This window comes from Barbus barbus, assembly GCF_936440315.1.
Source record: "Barbus barbus genome assembly, chromosome: 23".
Lineage (NCBI taxonomy): Eukaryota > Metazoa > Chordata > Actinopteri > Cypriniformes > Cyprinidae > Barbus > Barbus barbus.
Genome location: NC_136751.1, coordinates 30,871,877 through 30,895,294, shown reverse-complemented (window position 1 = coordinate 30,895,294; position 23,418 = coordinate 30,871,877). Strand labels below are relative to the sequence as shown.

General features: G+C 40.2%; 2 protein-coding genes across 2 annotated transcripts in view; both read left to right on the top strand.

Moving 5' to 3' along the window:
* LOC306843120 (long-chain fatty acid transport protein 2) overlaps positions 1-2,622 on the top strand; it is a 9,267-nt gene extending 6,645 nt beyond the window's left edge. Inside the window, exons 6-10 of the mRNA XM_079374406.1 lie at positions 33-123; positions 357-555; positions 653-750; positions 1,859-1,989; positions 2,068-2,622. Coding sequence (XP_079230532.1) covers positions 33-123; positions 357-555; positions 653-750; positions 1,859-1,989; positions 2,068-2,244 — 696 coding nt within the window. The 3' untranslated portion in view covers positions 2,245-2,622. The remainder of the gene's footprint in view (positions 1-32; positions 124-356; positions 556-652; positions 751-1,858; positions 1,990-2,067) is intronic.
* An 8,393-nt stretch (positions 2,623-11,015) lies between these two features.
* On the top strand, positions 11,016-22,305 carry slc27a2a (solute carrier family 27 member 2a). Its single transcript, XM_079374405.1, has 10 exons — positions 11,016-11,580; positions 13,216-13,425; positions 13,497-13,655; positions 16,558-16,682; positions 18,709-18,903; positions 19,003-19,093; positions 19,238-19,436; positions 21,065-21,162; positions 21,234-21,364; positions 21,678-22,305. Exons 1-10 carry the CDS (start codon positions 11,109-11,111, stop codon positions 21,852-21,854), a joined length of 1,857 nt encoding a protein of 618 aa, XP_079230531.1. The 5' UTR covers positions 11,016-11,108; the 3' UTR covers positions 21,855-22,305.
* Positions 22,306-23,418: the final 1,113 nt, after the last annotated feature.

Below are 23,418 nucleotides of genomic sequence, written 5' to 3'. Positions count from 1 at the left end.
TCCTCAGTGTGTTTGTATCTCCGGTCACACAGAAACTGTTCCCCTATGCCATCATTCAGTACGACACAGAGCGGGACGAGCCACTCAGAGACTCCAGAGGCCTGTGTGTCGAGGTGCCTAAAGGTCAGAGGTCACACATGTAAACATGAAACACACTCGATCCCCTCTTGAGTCCCATATATAGAACAGCGCTTCATGTTACAAATAAATGTCTGACTTGATTCGTCCTGACAGACTGAGCTCAATCACTTCTTCTGATGATCCAAACTACTGTGTGTTTCAACACCTTAAAGTCTCTCTGGCTGAACATCTGTGTGTGTGTGTGTGTGTGTGTGTGTGTGTGTGTGTGTTTCCAGGGCAGACGGGGCTGCTGGTGTCCAAGATTACAGAAATCGCTCCTTTCGTTGGCTATGCACAAAACGAGCAGCAAACAGAAAAGAAGAGGCTGCGCAATGTTTTTAAGCATGGCGATGTTTATTTTAACAGCGGTGATCTGCTGAAGATCGATCATGACAACTTCATCTACTTCCAGGATCGAGTGGGAGACACATTCAGGTATTTCCTTAACATCATGCTGTCAGAGAATCGGATGAGGCTGATGTGAATCTGCGAGGTGATTGGTGGAGGCTGATGTTGATATGAATCTGTGCAGGTGGAAAGGAGAGAACGTGGCCACCACTGAAGTCTCTGACATCATCAGCATGCTTGACTTTGTCGAAGAGGCCAACGTTTACGGAGTTCAAGTTCCAGGTTTGCTGAATCCACTTTTGTTCTTAATGTTGTTTTTCACATGTGACATCACTGATGTTCATTTATACAGTTATATACGTATATATATCACATATATAGTCAAAAGTTTACATCTCCCTTGCAGAATCTGCAAAATGTTAATTATTTTACCAGAATAAGAGAGATCATACAAAATGCATGTTTTTTTTTTTATTTAGTCCTGACCTGAATAAGATATTTCACATAAAAGACATTTACATATAGTCCACAAGAGAAAATTATTTATAAAAGTTTACATACACTTGATTCTTAAAACTGTTATTCCCTGAATGATCCACAGCTGTGTTTTGTGTTTAGTGATAGTTGTTCATGAGTCCCTTGTTTGTTCTGAACAGATAAACTGTCTGCTGTTCTTCAGAAAAATCCTTCAGGTTCCACAAATTCTTTGGTTTTCCAGCATTTTTGTGTATTTTAACCCTTTCCAACAATGACTCTAGATTTTGAGATCCATCTTTCCACACTGAGGACAACTGAGGGACTCATATGCAGCTATTACAGAAGATTCAAACACTCACTGATGCTCCAGAAGGGAAAACCATGCATTAAGAGCCGGGGGTGAAAACTTTTGAACAGAATGAAGATGGGTAATCTTCATGGGAATGAAGATTTCTTATTGTGCCTAAATAACTTTTTTTTTTCTTAATTTAGTACTGCCCTTCAGAAGATAATCATACAGTCATTGTTGGAAAGGGTTCAAATACACAAAAATAAAAACCACAGAATTTGTGGGAGCTGAAGGATTTTTCTGAAGAACAGCAGGCAATTTAATTGTTCAGGACAAACAAGGGACTCATGAACAATTAAACAAACAAACCAAAAAAAAACAGCTGTGGATCATTCAGGGAACAACACAGTATTAAGAATCAAGTGTATGTAAACTTTTATAAATTATTTTCTCTTGTGGACTATATGTCAATGTCTTTTATGTGAAATATCTTATTCAGGTCAGTACTAAATAAAAAATAACATCCATTTTGTATGATCTCTCTTATTTTGGTAAAATAATTAACATTTTGCAGATTCTACAAGGGGGGTGTAAACTTTTGACTTCAAGTGTATGTTTGTGAAGGTCACGAGGGACGGATCGGAATGGCTGCAGTAAAACTGATGGACGGAACGGCATTTGAGTGCAAGAAAACATTTGACCACGTCTGCCGGTTCCTGCCTGTTTACGCTCGACCTCGTTTCATACGCATTCAGGTAAAATTCAGATGATAAACCCATATTTAAAGGGTCAGTCCTGGTCTCCTGCACATGTTATGTGATGTTTCTCTCCAGAGCTCAATGGACGTCACTGCCACCTTTAAACAGCTGAAGCTGAAGCTGGTGGAGGCCGGATTCAATCCCAGCATGACGTCTGATTCGCTGTACTTCCTGTGTGAGCGAGAGCGGACCTACATCTCACTGACCCCCTCCATCTACCAGCAGATCCTGTCTCACAGCATCAAACTCTGACTTCTCTCCTGTGATAATACTGCTGCTGTTGTTTAGCTGAACAACCTCTAAAAATATTTTACTGAAGTATTTAGGAGGCACTGATACAGCAAATGTGGAAACTCTTTTTTACAAACCTGATCAGTGTCACATTTGAGTCTTATGAGCTGTTACATTTATATAAAGCTTGTGTCAAAAAAAATTTCAACACAAATTTATAATCGCATGGAATCTATGAACTCCATGTGATCTATGATTCTTGAAGATTTTCCTTCTGCTAGTATGAAATAATGTTTGCTTTTAACTATTTTATATATGAATCTCACATGAATCTTGCTTGTGAAATAAGTGTGCTGAACAAATGGTTAAAATAGATATTGCATTAAAGTTTCTTTTATGAATTAATGTTTCATTTATTTTGTTTATTTAAGTGCTAATAGCCTAACTGATTTAATCACTTCAGTTCTATTTCTGTAAAGTAAGTGTGAAGTTGATGTAGAATCAGATGTGTCTCAGCTGTTTGACCGCCAGAGGGCCGGGTCTGAATCACGAGAGAAAAGTTCAAAAGCTTAATTTTGCCTCGAAACTCATCCATTTCACAAGGGCCATGAAGAATAATATATGCTGTCAAATATGTTATTTGTGAGCAAAATATAGAATAGGCCTGTAATTTTAAGCCTTGTTACATTATGACCGAAGTAAAAGATGTTAAATGTGTTTTACTGTCGATTTGAAAAGGCCAGACTGACACCCAGCACCCGCTCTGATCTGCACTCCACACATTCACCTTCCCCCCCTGCAACCCCTCTCCCTCCCCCACCATTCGACCTGCGCTTAAAGTCTGTGCAGAGGATGTGAACCGGGTCTTCAGAAAACAGAAATCTAGGAAAGCTTCAGGACCAGACGGTCTTTCACCTGCCTGTCTAAAAGTCTGTGCTGACCAACTGGCCCCCATCTTTACACAGATCTTCAACAGATCTCTGGAGCTGTGTGAAGTTCCCTGCTGCTTCAAACGCTCCACCATCATTCCCGTCCCCAAAATGCCCAAAATCACTGGCCTTAACGACTACAGACCTGTTGCTCTCACGTAGAATATAATGTTCTACATGAGTGCAAGTGATATTTACAGTCATGTTTGGTATCATTTGAATTGTCTCAGAGCATCTGGTACAATGGTCTCATTCTTACAAGAAGTAAACTAAAAGGTAATAGAGATCCTAAGAGTTTAGAGATGTATTGCACACTGTAGAGGGTGGGTCAGTTCCCAGTGCCTTTCATGCAAATTACCTTCTGTCCCTAAAGGTGTTAACTCGACTTGATCAAAGCAAATTCCAAATGTTAGTTCCTTTCTCCATTTCGGGGGATGTTTATCCTGGTCAGGGTACTTAAGGGAATGTTGTAAAAGGATCGGGCTATTCTGTAGCTAGAAGTCTCAATACTCCACACTATGTATTTCTGTAAAGTCAGGTATGCATCCTTTACTCGTAGATTTATCTTTGAGAATTCGATGTTTTGTATTGATATGATTTGATCTCTTTGAATTGCTGTGGAATTGACATAATACATACAGTATTTACCTGACTGAGAATAAATTGTTACATTTGACCTTATTCTGTTTTACTCTGTAATTATTGACTCTAGTAGATTACGTTGCATCCTTGTTAAAGACATGAGCAACCGAATGAACGAGTAAATATAAAGTCAAGAGTTAACTAGAATAATCAAATATCAGAAGAATACTAATTAGAAATAGACAATCAATTTGCATTTCAAGCTAAATACGAGGTCATAATAAAATGAAATCAGATTAAATAATAAAATGGAGTCAGATTAGAGTTTAATTTAAATTGAAGAACTTTGCACATTGAAAAGACCGAACACGCAGGAAACCTTCATCCACCATTGGATACCTTCTTTGGGCCAAATGTGTGGACCTTACACCAGCACTGTGACTGCAGTAGAGTCATTCAGATTCCTGGGCACCACCATCTCCCAGGACCTGAAGTGGGACAATCACATTGACTCTATTGTGAAAAAGGCCCAGCAGAGGCTGTATTTCCTTCACCAGCTGAGGAAGTTCAACCTGCCTCAGGAGCTGCTGAAACAGTTCTGCCATCATCGAGTCTGTCCTATGTTCTTCTATAACTGTTTGGTTTGGTTCAGCTACCAAAACAGACATCAGAAGACTACAACGGACAGTCCGGACTGCTGAGAGGATTATCGGTGCCCCTCTGCCCAGCCTCCAAGAACTTTACACCTCCAGAGTGAGGAAAAGGGCTAAGAAAGTCACTCTGGACCCCTCACACCCAGCTCACTCTCTCTTTGTACTGTTGCCCTCTGGCCGGCGCTACAGATCACTGAGCACCAGAACAGCCAGACACAAGAACAGTTTTTCCCCCAGGCCGTATCCCACCTGAACAACACATAACCCCCCCGGTACTGTACATCTGTAAATAACCCATCAAACCTTCATCTGTACATAGGACACATGCACATTCACAGTTCTGTCTATGGATATTTTATTATTTTTTTCTTTACTGTATATTTGTATTTTTATTACTGTTGTTATTTATAATTTATTGTCTATTCTCTTCATTATTAGTGTTCTTTATCACCTTAATTATATGTTGTCAGCACTATGTTTGTATTTCTGTACAGGAAGCTCATAACACCAAGACAAATTCCTTGTGTGTGCAAACACTCTTGGCAATAAAGCTCTTTCTGATTCTGATTCTGAAGTAAACACATGTATGCCTCTTTTATAAATTGATTAGTGAGATCTGGTAATAGGCTAAATATTACCAATACTTTTTACCAATACTTAAAGTACTTTTTCTAAACTCTTAACACAGAAACACATCTACATCACACAGTTAGCCAAATAGTTAATTTTCTGGCCAAAACCACATTTTGTTAAATAAATACAAACTCATAATACATTTCATAATGCTGAATACCTTTTTCTACATATACTGACGCTATCAAAACACAGCAAACCCAGTTCAGTTATTCGGTCAGAACATTAGCACTGGTTTTAATCCAATAGGAACATGTAGTCAATCATAGCATATAGACTGTCAAAATGCTAACAATTAATTGCATTACTTGTCATGTTTTGGTTTGACCTGGATGGATACAATATGACATCCATTTAAAATAATTCAGTCAGCTGAACTCTACATTTGTGTGTGTGTGTGTGTGTGTGTGTTTTTGTGACATGAGGACATAAATGTGTATAATGACACAGGTATAACACAGGTATTACAAGGTGAAGGTGACTTTTCAGGACATTGACCCATGTCCCCACTTTTCAAAACGCTTATAAATCATACAGAGTGAGTTTTTTGGGGGAAAGTAGAAATGCACAGTCTCCTGTGAGGGCTAAGTTTAGGTGTAGGGTTGGTGTAGGGCAATAGCACACACAGTTTGTTCAGTATAAAAACCATTACGCCTATGGAGAGTCCCCATAAACCACAAAAACCAACATGTGTGTGTGTGTGTGTGTGTGTGTGTGTCTGTCTGTGTGTGGATTAATTTACTGTAGGATAGTATGTGTACAGCATAGTGAAGGAGTCATCAGTACTTTATGAAATATAAAAGAAAAGTGACAGAATTGCAGCATTAAAGGCTTTATTATCAAAATGAAACTGCTGTCAGTGATCATTAAAAAAAAAAAAAAAAACATATAGCCCTTTGCCCTTTGGTTACTGTAAAAAAAAAAAAAACAATTGCAGAAAAAAAAATGCTAATCTATGCGATCTTCAGCATTTGGCCACATGTTCTCATCGACATCACATCTTATATTTTCTCTTGCTATGCACCTTGGATAGAAACTCTTAGCATGCCTTATCCACCCCTGGCAGTCTTCAGCTTTCCACCTCCAGGCAGAAAACAAATCCTCAATAGGATTGAGGAAAGGAGAGTACGCAGGAAGAAAAAGGGAAATCGTTCTCGGATGGGCTGCAAACCAATTTGTGATGCATGTGAATGGTGGAATGCTACATTGTCCCATACAATCACAAATGTCCTCATGTTCCCTCCCACTTGTTCCCTTTCTGCTTCTGGCACCAGTTGTTGGTGGAGGTCATCTAAAAACAAAAGAAGGCGCTCTGTGTTGTAGGGACTAATCTGGCTTTTCTGCAGGACCAAACCAGCGCTTGAGATTGCAGCACACATTGTGATATTTGCTCCTCTCAGACCCGGAACATCAGTAGTGGCCCTTTTCCCAGTTAGGTTTCTTCCTCGTCTATGAGTTTTGGTCAGGTTAAATCCTGCCTCGTCTACATAAATGAATTCATGTGGTGTCTGCTTAGCCTCCAACTCCATAACTCTCTGAAAGAAATCAACACATGATGTTTACTGTAAATGCTTTTTGCTATGTGGGTATGTTTACTTGAGTAGTAATAGACAATAGTGGAAAAAAGAACGTGTAGAATAGCGTAGAAGTCACTCTAGAAGCAGATGTACTGTATAGGCACCTGGATATATTGGTGTCTGAGTCCCTTGACCCGCTCACTGTTTCTTTCAAAGGCACTGTGTTTGTTCAGAGTTTGAGCGATGGTAGCTAGGCGGATGCTTTCCACATTGGAATACCAGGTTGTCCTGTACAATTCTGGCCTGAATTTCTCTGAGTTTTATTGCATTGTCAGCAATGACCCAGCCTACATTGAGCAGCATTGAGAGACTTAGGAGGAGCTTCTTCCCCAGGCCATCAGGCTAAACTCTAACTCTGTGTCATAACATCACGACTCCATGAAAATATCACCATATCAATAAGCTATTCATAATTTTTCTATATCTCATATTGCTGCTCTTTAAATACCCTGTACAACTTTTTTGCACATTCCTCTTTATTACTATTTAAGTCAACAACATACTGACCTGCACATTTTATTTTTTCTACTTTTCTTCTACTACTTAATATTTGTATACTTTATAATTGCACTGTCCTTGGAGCGGACCTGAGCTACATTTCACTGCTGGTTATACTCTGTATAATTGTGTATGTGATGAATAAAAATCTTGAATCTTCTTCTTCCCCCAGAGCAAGGAAGTCGTTGTGTGAGGAAAAATAAATAAATACATATTTGTATTTGCTGGTGGCCAGCAGTTATTGTGATACTGCAATTGGCCCTCATGAAATGCATTACTTACCTGTTGGTTTGTTGAAAACGTCAGATAATGGAAGCCACAGTTGACCGTCTGAGATTAGGCTGGACTCTTTCACCTGCCTCTCTCAGTGACAGACCATGGTTTATCACATGGTTTACGATAGTGGCTCTTATTTCATCAGTGACAACAGGACTTACTCTCCTTTGAACTGCACCACGCATTCTTACTCCTCTCCCCTTACCTCTTCTCCCTTGTCCTGGTCCACCTTGTCCTCTCCCTCGCCCCGACATCTTTCTTTTTCTGATTGTCTGTTGTTCTGTATTGTTTTGGACAAAACCAGTCCAGCAAATGCCTATTTATTGTGCATGGCCATGTAATGGAAAGACTTGGAATTAATCATTAAGATTAGAATCAGCTATATCTCTCAATAATCAGTCATTCAAATAATTCTTATCAGCCCTTTTAACCCTCGTGTACTGTTCCGGGTCAATTTGACCCGTTTTGATTTTTGAGTTGTCGGAAATATCAGTTAACTATTTTAATGCTCTAAGGCAACTCTACAGACCCAAAACAATAACATATCTTGGTTATATTTTGTTATTTTAGTTTTTTTACTATCCTATGAAGCAAAAAAAGTTGCTTTTCCCCACTTATTTCAATACAGAAAAATATTTTGTCAGCCAAAGATGGTAAAAATGAGCTATCATTTCTTTTTTCAATCTATCTGAAAAACTATTAACTCATATTGTTTTTCTTGAAATGTTGTTATTTTTTCTCATGTAGGGTCATGAACACACATACACAGTGTCATCACACTGATTGTGTTGTGGAATGTACATACAGAAATTATTATAAGTTTGTGATGTTGATACGTTGAGGTTTTGTTTGTTCCAGGGACGAAATACAAGAGAAGGGGTGATAGGGCCTTTGCAGTAGTTGCCCTTAAGTTATGGAACAACCTACCACTCCATATTAGATCTGCTCCCACATTAGGCTCTTCTAAAAGCTGTTTAGAAATGCACTTCCTCCGTATAGCCATGAGTGAAGAGGGCTGAGGTTGTGTTTCATCATGGGTCTGTGTTGTAGTTTTATGATGTGATCTTTTACTAATGCCTGTACAGCACTTTGGTGTAACTCTTTGTTCCTTGAATAGTGCTATAGAAATAAATAAACTTAATTAAATAAACTAATGTTCGTGGGTCAATTTGGCCCGCATAGGCATCCATTCAAAAGCAACTGAAATACACACAAATAACAACAAATTATTTTTTTGTATTTCAGAGCTTTTGAAGTGCCTCTTAGTGTCAGTGTCTTGATGAGTTTAACAAATGTTTAATTTCAAAGTTTGTGAAAAGAAAACTGTTTAGCCTTTTAACTGTAAGTCACAGTTTTTGAGCATAGATATAAAAATACATTTTCTCGGCTAAAATGGTTATAAAACTTGAATATTCAGAGCACAGACTTTAGACTGGTATCTTTTTAAAGGTGAAACATCACAGGTTATTGTAGAAGTAAAAATCTGTTATAAAAGTACATTTATAAAAAAGTTATACAAGTTTAATTCTATGAAAATGAAAAATATAAAAATACATATTTTTATATTTTACATTAAAATAGCAATTTTACAAAACATGTTTACCACCAAATCTTCAAGACAATCAAAGGCAATCATCTGAACACGTTTTGTGCCAAATGTTAGGTTGATATCTCAAAAAATGAACTTTTAAGTACAATTTTGTGGATGCAGTACCAAACTTTTCCACTAGATGATACACATACTTGATTTCCAGTTATTGTTTGAGTGTTAACAATACTGAACTATATATTTCCATACTTTATGAAGTAGACATCCTATTCAGAAATAGTAGGGCAGTGACTTTAATATCGGATTTGAAGTCTTTCTCTAAAACACATAAAGACATACGTATAGAATAAGAGTGTGTTTGGCACCATATCACAAATGGAGAATCTATTGCTATTTATCTATTGTTCTACGCTAATTATGTCTCTCATTTGTTTCTCTGTTGATTAACATCCCGTGGTAATTACAGAAGCTTCAGTCAACTCTGAACTTGAACTCTGTCATTTCTTTGAAAAACAGCCACCAAATATGAAAACTAGAGTCTGAAACCTTTCAAATGATTTATAATTTGTCAAGATTACTTTAGGTTTAGACCAAGATATTATCTTTAAAATATGCGCAGTCGCAAACATCTCACAGGTCTGGGGACTGGCAGGCAAAAATAGAGGTTAAAAACATTTTTATCAATCATAAATTCAGATATTCATTCTTTGACGTGTGAAAAGTACTGATATTAAAAGTTTATTGATTGTATGTTTTTTTTTTCCAAGTCGTAATTTTTGTGGAATTACATTGAATCCAATATGGGTCAATTTGACCCGGCCCATACAGGAAGTGACCTGTTTTTGAGCAGAACATGAGGGTTAAACTGCTGTTGTTGCAGAAGTAGAGCCTTCACGCTATATGAAGGCTCTATAAACAACATGAATTGTGTTAAGGTCACAACAGACGGTTTAAAATGTGACTATAGATTGGACAAAGGGAGGTTAGCAATTGAGAAAAACTGTAAAATAAAGGACAACATCTTGACGTGATGCAAAGAGTAAAGATGTTAACAGAGTATTCACAAACTATTCCCATATGAATAAAATATGTAATAAATACTGCAGTTACTGAACTGACACTGAATTCTGAAACTGTTTTGTTATATTGCTGTTTCTCTCTGTATACTGTATAAAGCGCTGTAGAAGTAAAAGTGGCTTGATTTGCGAGAGTATCTGATGCAGCCTTTAGCACATCGAGTATTGTTACTCATTACAGTTACTCATTTAATGTATCACATATGGAAAACCTGTCGGCTATACTGGAATATTCTTGATCTCTTCACACAGTTCTTCTAAATATATTTCAGCTTGACACAGCAGTTCATTCAGAATGCATAAAACTACCAAAACACTTCATTAATGTCTCAAATCAACTCATTCTAACGCAACTCTAGCAAAGCTTTTCACCAAACAAACACACTTTATCACTCATAACACAACGACCTAAAACATAATAACAGCATAGCATTATACAATGTTTTCTTCTGTAAAATGTCTTTATGAAACTAGCTCTTTATAATTCACTGCAGTATATGATCCATGTTTATATTACAGTGCAGAAGTATTCCTCTTTTGTACAGATGGTAATGAAAGTGAAAGACTAACACTTGTGAAGATGCTCAGCTACTGCTTTTACATTCAGAATATGTTTCTATATGATATTACTGTAGAAATGTTGCAAATTTCAGTCATTTTTGTACTGAACTTAAGTGTAGACAGTATGTAAACAGATCAGCTTGTGTAGTGGAGTTTGTGTCGAAGCAGAAAAGAATGGATGTAATTTGAAGATGTTGTCAATGAATGTATTCTGCACCAAAGCAACGATAAATGATCCGCAGTTCAGCCACAGACACTGATGTTGTGCTCGCCGTGTGAAGACTTCTGAAAAACTGACCCAAGTACTGAGAAATGCTCCTAGTTGTAAAAAGAAAAGAAAAGAAAAGAAAAAAGGTTTCTCGACCAGAAACACTTCCATAAGAAACATCCTCGCTCCTCCTTCCTCACCTGCTCAGGTAGAGATCTCCTTCAAGATGGGTCCCAGGGTCTCAGTCTGGAGGAGTGATTGGCAGCGGTCAGTCTCCGCCTTCCGCGCTGATTGGTCACTCGAACCTTTAAACTTTAGACCCGTAACCCGTTTCTTCATCAACATGATTTATTCGGTTCTCCTCGGGTTGGCCGTTTCTTGCTTACTTTTCCTGTACGTTCGTTTCCCGTATTTTACTCAGGATTTTATCTTCGTACTCAGAACGTTTAACGTCGGGAGGCTGGTGGCTCGGTTCGGCCGCGGAACGCCCTGCTACACGATTCTGGACCGGTTCGCGGACGTCGCGCGGAGTCACCCGCAGAAGCGCTTTATCGTGTTCGAGGGCGAGGTTTTCTCTTACCTCGATGCTGACCGGATCAGTAACAGAGTCGCGAACGCGCTGCGGGAACGCGCGCTCGTGCACGCGGGTCAGGTCGTGGCGCTCTATCACGGGAACGCGCCCCAGTACGTGTGGACTTGGCTCGCGCTCGCGAAACTGGGCTGCACGGTCGCGCTCCTGAACACGAACCTCAGGGGTCGATCTCTGCTGCACTGCTGCGACTGCTGCGGCGCCACGGCCCTCATCACTGATGCAGGTGAACACCAGCTTCAGTGCCAGCAGAACCTGATCTATCTATCTATCTATCTATCTATCTATCTATCTATCTATCTATCTATCTATCTATCTATCTATCTATCTATCTATCTATCTATCGGTCTGTCTGTCTATCTATCTATCGGTCTGTCTGTCTGTCTGTCTGTCTGTCTGTCTGTGTCTATCTATCTAAAGTTTACTCTTGATCTAATGAATGACATTCACTCATGTGTAAGCGTGACTGCTGTGTGCTACTGAATTGCAATGGCATTCTGGTCTTCCATGAAAAATGTAATAAAATATGATAAAATAAAATAAAAAAATCCTAAAATATTGATTTTGTCTGCCTGGTCTATAACCTTCAACCTCAAAGGATTTTTAAAGTTTCCGGATGTTTTGCCAACCTAACATGTTCATTTCTGATTAAAATGGGCAATTGCTGTCATATGGATTCATTTGATATGTAATTAATTCAGCGTCTACCTTTCTTCAGAATTAGTTTAACATCAGAATTTAATAGGCATTAAAAAATTAATACAAATTATGCAGTTAAATGAATGCAAATATGATGAAAAGGAACTTTCTATAATTGTGGTGTCACTTCATGACAAAATAGAATTCTTGTTAAAATTTATAAATGCATGTGTGCATCAGAATGGGATGAAGGAGAGAGCTTTTCATTTAAAAAATGCTAAAAATAATTAAAATATTGTATGAATAATAAGAAATAATAAAAATAAAATTGTATGAATGAATCTAAAATAATTGTAGTTATTTTAAAGCAACACGAGTGTAAATCAATTTGTATAGTTGAGTAGGTTTCATGAATGGGGAGTGTTTGGGGTATCAAATAGCTTTTTTCAAGTAACTAGTAAAGTAACTTATTACTTTTTAAATTATAAGAAAATATCTGAGTTACTTTTTCAAATAAGTAACTCCAGTTCCTTTGTTTCTCATGTATTGACTGACAGCTCTGGTGTTGCCATGTTGAGAGAAGTCATCTCACCTGCACAAAAACAGATGCAGTATTGCTCAAAAACAGTCAAATGCTGATTCAGAATACGACACAAACCTGCAACAATTAAATGTTAATTAACATAAATATCCTTCATGTATTTTATTTGGCAGAAATATAACTTTTTTTAATACCATGAACAAACAACCAAGCCCAGCCCTGATGAGAAAAAGTAACGTTATATAAAAAAACAGTAGTCTAACGCATTACTTTCCAAAAAAAAAGTAACTAGTAATGTAATTAGTTACTTTTTCAGGAAGTAATGCGATATTGTAATGCATTACTTTTAAAATAACTTTCCCCAACACTGTGTGTGGGTTTGGTTTTTGAAGTGCTGTCAGATGGAAATGCCTGTGCAGGTTTAAACTAATCCACTAAATGCATGAGATACAGATGAATTGACTGGCTGATGCTGTTTTAATGACTAAAGTACCTCTATAGCATTGGACTCAAACTCAATTCCTGGAGGGCCACAGCTCTGCACAGTTTAGCTCCAACCCTAATCAAACTAATCAAAAAATGATTAGGAGCTGGTTGGACCTAAACTGTGCAGAGCTGCGGCCCTCCAGGAATTGAGTTTGAGACCAATGCTCTATAGTATTGTGCTGTGTGTTTGTGCAGATTTGGCTTCAGCGGTGGCCGAGGTTCTGCCATCTCTGCGCATGTGCGGCGTGTCTGTGCTCCAGCTGTTCGGCGGCTGCGAGACGGACGGCATCGTCAATCTGTCTGCTGCGGTGCGCGGCGCATCAGAAGAGGCTCTGCCCCTCAGCCTGAGGCGTGACATCAGCATCCGGAGCCCCGCCCTCTACATCTACACCTCCGGCACCACAGGTGAGTCTCCGCTCTCTCTCAGGTATGTGAGGCAAGTGCGGCTCTTGCTCAGGTGTATCTGTGTGTTGCAGGTCTTCCTAAAGCGGCAGTGATCAACCACCACAGACTCTGGCTGATGTCTTTCCTGCAGCGCATGACAGGTGTGATCTCCGGAGACGTCCTCTACATCTGCCTGCCCCTGTACCACAGCGCAGGTTTCCTCGCCGGCCTCACCGGAGCCATAGAGCGGGGTACGGCATCACACACCCGAAATGCACCCCAATACACACTCTGGAACACACCCCAATACACACTCTGGAACACACCCCAATACACACACACCCCAATACACACTCTGGAACACACCCCAATGCACACTCAGGAACACACCCCAAAACACACTCTGGAACACACCCCAATACACACTCAGGAATGCACCCTAATGCACACTCGGTAACACACCCCAAAACACTCTCTGGAATGCACCCCAAAACACACTCTGGAATACACCCCAATACACACTCTGGAACACACCCTAATACACACTCGGGAACACACCCCAATACACACTCTGGAATGCACCCCAATACACACTTTGGAACACACCCTAATACAAACACGGGAACACACCCCAATACACACTCTGGAACACACCCCAATACATACTCTGGAATGCACCCCAATACACACTCTGGAACACACCCCAATACACACTCAGGAACGCACCCCAATACACACTCAGGAATGCACCCTAATGCACACTCGGTAACACACCCCAAAACACACTCTGGAACACACCCCAAAACACACTCTCGAATGCACCCCAATACACACTCTGGAACACACCCCAATACACACTCTGGAACACACCCTAATACACACTCGGGAACACACCCCAATACACACTCTGGAATGCACCCCAATACACACTCTGGAACACACCCTAATACACACTCGGGAACACACCCCAATACACACTCTGGAATGCACCCCAATACACACTCTGGAACACACCCTAATACACACTTTGGAACACACCCTAATACACACTCGGTAACACACCCCAATACACACTCTGGAACACACCCCAATACACACTCTGGAACACATCCCAATACACACTCTGGAATGCACCCCAATACACACTCAGGAACACACCCTAATGCACACTCGGGAACACACCCCAAAACACACTCTGGAACACACCCCAATACACACTCTGGAATGCACTCCAATATACACTCAGGAACGCACCCTAATACACACTCTGGAATGCACCCCAATACACACTCTGGAATGCACCCCAATACACACTTAGGAACGCACCCTAATACACATTCTGGAACACACCCTAATACACACTCGGGAACTCACCCCAAAACACACTCTGGAACACACCCCAATACACACTCTGGAATGCACCCTAATGCACACTCGGTAACACACCCCAAAACACACTCTGGAACACACCCCAAAACACACTCTGGAATGCACCCCAATACACACTCTGGAACACATCCCAATACACACTCTGGAACGCACCCCAATACACACTCAGGAACGCACCCTAATACACACTCTGGAACACACCCCAAAACACACTCTGGAACACACCCTAATGCACACTTGGGAACACACCCCAAAACACACTCTGGAACACACCCCAATACACACTCTGGAATGCACCCCAATACACACTCTGGAATGCACCCCAATACACACTCAGGAACGCACCCTAATGCACACTTGGGAACACACCCCAAAACACACTCTGGAACACACCCCAATACACACTCTGGAATGCACTCCAATACACACTCAGGAACGCACCCTAATGCACACTTGGGAACACACCCCAAAACACACTCTGGAACACACCCCAATACACACTCTGGAATGCACCCCAATACACACTCTGGAATGCACTCCAATACACACTCAGGAACGCACCCTAATGCACACTTGGGAACACACCCCAAAACACACTCTGGAACACACCCCAATACACACTTAGGAACGCACCCTAATACACATTCTGGAACACACCCCAATACATACTTAGGAACGCACCCTAATACACATTCTGGAACACACCCCAATACACACTCAGGAACGCACCCTAATACACAATCTGGAATGCACCCCAATACACACTCTGGAATGCACCCCAATACACACTCTGGAATGCACCCCAATACACACTTAGGAACGCACCCTAATACACATTCTGGAACACACCCCAATACACACTCAGGAACGCACCCTAATACACAATCTGGAATGCACCCCAATACACACTCTGGAACACACCCCAATACACACTCAGGAACGCACCCTAATACACACTCAGGAACGCACCCTAATACACACTCGGGAACGCACCCCAATACACATCTGGAACACATCCCAATACACACTCTGGAATGCACCCCAATACACACTCAGGAACGCACCCTAATACACACTCAGGAACGCACCCTAATACACACTCGGGAACGCACCCTAATACACACTCAGGAACACACCCCAATACACACTCAGGAACACACCCCAATACACACTCAGGAACGCACCCTAATACACACTCGGGAACATCTGCTGGACCGCACGTCTCTGGTTCTACTGCATGTTCAGATCCTGCTGTCAAATGAAGGTCCATCTGCAGGTCAAATGAAGTGGAAACCTGTTAGCATCAGCCACGGTCATAAGTGAAAGTCAAGATTCAGCTGAGAGAAATCAATCAATTCAGGACACATTTACAAAAAAAAAGGCTAATACAAAATATGACTATAGAATCACCAATTTTTCATTTTATGACTGTGAACTAATATATTTTTTTTGAGGAGAGAACAGATTTATTGTTCATAAGCAATTGATAATGTAGGAAACAGCAGATAATTGTACGTAATTAATGCATGAATGCAGCAAAGCATTGGCAGCTTGACTGGATGTTTTGAGAATTTCTGTTGTGATCTGAGATCTGTACCAAATCGATGGTAAAAAATACTGTTTTCACATCAAGTCCTTTGTTCACGTTTTTGTTAAACATCAACACTGCATCTGAGCTGCACGTCTCTAGATTTTGTGGAGGGTCAGATTTCCGATCAGACTGAGTGGTTAGAGTGGTTTATTCGTCCGTGTCTGTGGTTTCAGGGATCACAGTGGTGCTGAAGAGGAAGTTTTCTGCGTCTCGGTTTTGGGACGACTGTCGGGAGCATGAGGTGACGGTCATCCAGTACATCGGAGAGGTCATGCGTTACCTGTGCAACACGCCCAAGGTACACGCCTCTGCTCTCTCTGTGTGTGTGTCATCCCTAACACTGGAATACACTACATGACTTCAGATATCTGAAAAGGTTTTAAAACACTAGGCATCATACACATTCAATGAATTTGTAAATGGTTACAAAGAAAAACTGGACATGATGCACTAAAAGGATCACACACTAAATTCTGAATACAAACTGCTCTGACTGGATGGATTGATGGATGGCTGAAGCTAAAAAAATCACAGTCTGTGTCCATCATACTATGGAAGCCCTTTTCCACCACTGAATAAAAAATAAAAAGTTAGTTGCCTTTTTTTCTCAGAATTCGGACTGTTTTTCTCAGAATTGCGTGAAACATTGCGAGATATAAACTCGCAATTGTAAGAAAAATGTCAGTCTTTATAACTCAGAATTGCAAGTTCTCACTGTTAGGAGAAAAAAAGTCAGAATTGCGAGGAAATAAGGCAGAATTGTGTTTTATTTAAAGGGGTCATATGATGCTTTTTTAAAGATCATTATTTCACGAGTTTGCACTAACATATAATATCATATTTGGCGTGCTGTCCGGAGGGAGGGCTCCGAGCTCGGGATAGAGCCCGAGCCCAGAGACCCCCCCCATCCCAAGAATGGGATGAAATTAGATTAAGAGTGAGGAGTTGGGATGGAGGTGGGATGCTGGAAAACTGTCACAGAACAGAGGTGAGTTGGCTGCATATATATACACCTGATGTGCTTGTTAAGGTGATTAGCTGACGAGCTCCACCTGGGCCAGACTGATTATCTGATCCTGCTCCTCCCAAACCTTGTTAATAAAACATCATTTTGTGTATTTGGTGTCACAGAATATGTTGACATGTTTTATTGTTCAAAGAACACATTATTTTTCAAATACTGTACATTATTGTAAGTCCTCTATGCCCCGCCTCTCTCAAACCTTTCGATTTCGACAAAAAAAAAAAAAAAGTCCCTCCTTCCGACAAGTGCAGTCTGCTCTGATTGGCCAACTGGGACAGTGCATTGTGATTGGCCGAACACCGCAAGCCGTGTCGGAATGATGCCCCTTTCCATAATTGCCAGCTTCAGCTTTAATTATAGTAAAGAAAGACAGTAAATAATGTCCGTAGTTTTACCATCAGTTCAATACATACAATACAAACATACACACACACGACGCGCAAAACTCCACATTTAAACAGTCATTAGCAAATACTTAAACTAATAACAAAACATACTTACAGTCGCTGATTCAGAAGTGCCAGATTGTCATAGCAAAGTCAGAATGACCTCCTCTCCTAGGTTCACGAAATGGTCGTCCATAAAATGCGTTGCTGTTCTGTTGTAAGTAATCTTAATGATTCCTAAATGCTTCTACTTCCGGAAGGCCAAATAAAGTTTGCTTTCGCTTAGAAACACACAGCGTCTCCCTGACACCGCTGCATCAACACTACTGCGGTTACTGAAACCACAACGCCTTTCTTTCCAGGGATCTTATCTATACACAATCAGCTTGTAACACTCCAAAGAGAAAGGAGAACTTGAAATTGCATCATATGACCCTTTTAATTCATTACTTGGCAGGGACAATGGCAGTTATAAAACTGCCCCTGAATTAGCTCAATTTCATCTGCTGTCCCTGGGCAGGAGAATCCCAAAACAGATTATGTAAGAAAAACATCAGTATAATACCGTATACAATAACCCCTATAAATACTACAAAACATCACCCTTCAAAAAATTATAAACATTTTACAACTCACAAAGTTATATAAAGTTGCATTTATCTTGTTTTATTTTTATTCAGTGGCGGAAACGGGTTATACACCTCATGATTTTCTATAAAATCGGTCAACTCAGATCTGCAGACTGACTCCAGACTGTGAATCTGAGCAGTAGTCATCCACGTATTTCAGCCTTGAAAACAACTTCATTCCTGTATGTCACATGTGCAGTCAATACTGATTGAAAAGGAGTGAAAACACACAGATCAGAAGGATGGCCTTTGACTCTTGTGACAGTTGAAACCGTGTGTCTGTAGAGCGAGCGTGACCGTGATCACCGTGTGCGTCTGGCTCTGGGGAACGGCATCAGAGCGGAGACGTGGGAGGAATTCCTGCAGCGCTTCGGGAACGTGTGCATCTGCGAATGCTACGGAGCTACCGAGGGAAACATCGGATTCATAAACTACACCGGGAAAATCGGCTCCATCGGGAGAGTGACTGCCATCCACAAGGTCCACAATGCACTCAAGACTAACTATGATTGTAAATGTGATTCTGCTCATGTGTATGTTGATGAACGTGTGTGTGTGTGTGTGTGTGTGTGTGTGCAGATGCTGATTCCTTTTGCCTTCATTAAGTTCAATCCAGAGACGGAGGAGCCGGTGCGAGACTCCAGTGGACTGTGTGTGGAGGTCGCTCCAGGTAAAACCATCATGAAGGTGTTCAATCAGAAGTGATGCAGGGATGCCAGAGGAAACCCAGAACATCTGGAAACAAAATGCATGATAATTAACTGTACTAAAGTGAATTGTGTTTGAGCGGCTGATGTGTCTGTTTACTGTTCAGGTGAAACCGGGCTGCTGGTGGCAAAGATCAATAAAATCGCTCCGTTCAGCGGCTACGCTAAAAACCCTGCTCAAACAGAGAAGAAGAAGCTGAAGAACGTCTTTAAGAAAGGAGATCTGTACTTCAACACTGGAGATCTCATATTAGCCGACCGCGACGGCTTCCTTTACTTTCAGGACCGCATTGGAGACACGTTCCGGTGAGATTCAGTGAATGAAGGACATGGGTTAACTACATGTCAGCTAACTCAGCATTAGTAGACTGTCAGGTTAGGGTTAGTAGAGTAAGGTGACATGCACTTCAGTTATTTCTAGTCAGTCGAACCTGTGTTGAAGACCATCAGAATAAAGTGTGAGCAGATATTAAGCAGGCAGTCCATGAAAACTCTAGTTGACATGGAGTTGTAATCAGTGCTGGGGAGTAACTAGTTACATGTAACAAAGTTACATTATTTAATTACAAAATAAATGTAATTTTAATCATTTACAGTTACTGAGAAAAAAAATGTGTAATTAAATTACAGTTACTTATGAAAATTTTAATGATTACAAAGGAGGTTACATCTGAATCAGGGGTGGACTTACCATTAGGCAAAGGTTGGAGACTGCCTTGGTCGCCCAAAAGCCCCTAAAATGCTTTTCATAAACCAGATGCACATTAAGTGCGGACACTTGAACGGTTGCTGTTTACGGTCTTTAGTACCACAACAACTGTTTGCGTTGAACGTGCTTCTTGTGTATCCTGCTTGTAGCAAATGAAACGATCATGCATCTGAATCTGTAGCCTAATTGAATATTGAGCAACAGTGCGTATTATACGTGTATTGTTTTAAATGCTGCTTACTTTATGAGAATGACCCAAGTAGAGGACGCATACACAGTTACTTTTGGTTGATATAATCCTTAAGTGTGTAAATGTATTATTACCTTTTAATAATTTTTTTTCAGTTTAATTTAAATGTGTAGTTAAAATTACTAAACAAGAAAAGTTTTGATGGCATTTTCATTTTATTTGATAAAGTAGCGTTTATGAGAGAAGCGCACCTCAAGGATGATCTTGGTAAATGTGTGCAAATATACTGTATAGGGCCCCATTCCTATATTTTGCCGCAGGCTCAAATCACTAAATCCGCCCCTGATCTGAATATTTTAGCACACATACAGATTTGATTGATTCCTTTCCCAAATTGCACTGACTGCTTCAAAATATGAGACACCGATGTTTCAGGAGTTTATGCTTATTCCATGATTGTTTTATTTCCTATTATATGCTTTATTTTTTAAGATTAACTGTTTTTCCAAGGCTTTATTAGATGCCAGTGTTTCCTGTCATAGCTATGCAAATTTTTAATTTCAAAAACAGTATCACAGCTATTAAACTATATCTTATTATGTTTTTAAATGAGTATTTAACCTCAGAATGATGAATTGAAGTAAAAAGAGGTGCTAAAGTCTGATTTTGTGGTGGCTGTGCTCTAAATAAATTAAATTATTATAATCTTAATTAAAGTTAAATTTCTGAAGTATTCTGAAAGTCTGACAGTAATCAGTACTGAGTTCTACTGTAAAATTAATCCTGCGCAGTTTATATGTCTGAAAATGATTAACTTTTGAAAACATTCATTAGAAATTTAGAAAAGTAATCAACTATAATTACAGTTACACTACTTCTTACATTTTAAACAGGGTAACTTCTAATCTGTAACCTATTACATCCCAGCACTGTTTGCAATGTTACTGATAGTTAGTAGAGCGTCTACAGTGAACTCTCAGAATAAAGTGTTACTGAATGCAGTTGAATGATTAATTCCTGCTTCTGGTGTTTTAGGTGGAAAGGAGAAAATGTGGCCACGACTGAAGTGTCTGAGATTTTGCTCATGCTGGATTCTGTTGAAGCCGCATACGTCTACGGTGTGAAAGTATCAGGTCAGGATCTTCGGAGCTGATGGAGGAGCAGTGTTTGTCCGATCGTCTCAGATTTCATGTGTTTCTCTCAGGTCACGAGGGACGGATTGGGATGGCGGCTCTCAAGCTCACAGACGGGATGGAGTTTGACGGATCTGCCACATACAAACATATGAAGAACCTCCTGCCGGCGTACGCCAGACCACACTTCATCAGGATACAGGCACGCACGCACACACACACACACACACACGCACGCACGCACGCACGCACACACACACACACACACTCACTCACTCACTGACACACACACACACACACACTCACACACACACACACACACACACACACGCAAAGCCTACAGGAGTCAGTTCAGCTGTGATAATGAATGGAATTGTACAGTTGTGGAAGCACATCTATGGACTCGTGCTGATGATGTACTAAACACACACACAGCACTATTATGGCTAACAGAACTTCAGTGTTTGTATGTTTTGACATCAGTGTGTTCTGAAGCCCGTCTGACTCCTCCGCAGGACGAGCTGGACGTGACGGGGACCTTCAAACAGGTCAAAGGTCAGCTGGTGCAGGAGGGATTCGACCCAAACGTCATCCGGAGTAAACTCTTCTTCCTGGACGAGTCGAAGCAGACCTTTGTGCCGTTGACGCAGGAGATTTACAGTTCCATCATGAACGGACACATGAGACTCTGATGAACACACAACCAGATTTATTCAGCTGGAAACAAATCCATAAACTGATTTTACAGAGATTATGATTTTAATACATTTAATACATAATATCACACTCTGAAACAACACAACTAGATGTCTGGAAAAGATGCAACATGAATGAAATCCAATATTACTCAAACTTAATATTATTTCTAATATTCAGTCAAAAAAGATTTAAAATAAATCAATGCTAATACAAACTAATACCATTTAATTATTTACTAAATAATTTTAATATTTTTTTACTTTGTATGATCACAAAGAATTTTTTAATTTAGAAAACATGTTTTTATAACATCACACCTCTTTATATCATCGCAACTTTTCATATGCAGTATTGTATCTGTATACATGAAAATATAAAGCTGCCTTTATCATTTATGAAGGGAATCATCATATTTGGGTAAATTAAATCGTTTAAAAGGACCAGATTCCAGCTCTGGACAGTCATTATTTCATCAGGTGCATTATGGGATGCTTTGAACACACGTGAAGAAAGAGGAAGATGTTGTTCATGATGTTTCTCCTTCTTCACAATTATATCATCTCACACATGTACAGAACTGATGATCAGTCATTTCAGTCATAGACCAGAAGCTTTTATTAGAGCACATGAAGATCTGCTACAACAAAAATGTAAATGTTTTATAACTTCACAGGCATTAATTATTTTTGTCTACATCAGGGATTACCAAACCTTTTGTCATCCTAAAATATTCACTTAAACTTCCCCTGAGATTCAGTGTTTCAGTCATTTAACAATACATTCACAGTTCTCTGATGTTGCTTAATAGTCACAGGTACAGTAGTGAGTGTGCCGATGCTGCACTGACCTGCCCGTCTGAAAACATCCTGACACTTGAGTCCTGGAGAAACTGTTCTACAGCTGTGTGTGTGTGTGTGTGTGTGTGTGCATGTGCGAGAGTGTGCACAAGTGTGTATACAAAAGTATGTGAGTGTGTGTGCATGTGTGAGAGTGTGTGTGTACAAGAGTATGCATGTGTAAGTGTGTGTGCATGTGCGAGAGTATGCATGTGAGTGTGAGTGTGTGTGTGTGCATGTGCAAGAGTGTCCATGAGTGTGTGTGCATACGGGAGTACGAATGTGTGAGTATGCACATGCAAAAGTGTGTGCAAATGTGAGTACAAGACTATGCATGTGTAAGTGTGTGTGTGTGCATATGCAAGAGTATGCATGTGTGAGTGTGTGTGCATGTGCGAGAGTATGCGCAAGTGTACAAGACTATGCATGTGTGAGTATGCACATGCAAAAGTGTGTACAAGTGTGTATACAAGACTATGAGTGTGAGTGTGTAAGAGTGTGCAAGAGTGTGTGTGTACAAGACTATGCATGTGTGAATGTGTGTGTGCATGTGCGAGAGTGTGTACAAGTGTGTATACAAGACTATGAGTGTGAGTGTGTAAGAGTGTGCAAGAGTGTGTGTGTACAAGACTATGCATGTGTGAATGTGTGTGCACGTGCGAGTGTGTGCACGAGTATGCATGTGTGAGTATGCACATGCAAAAGTTTACAAGTGTGTGTG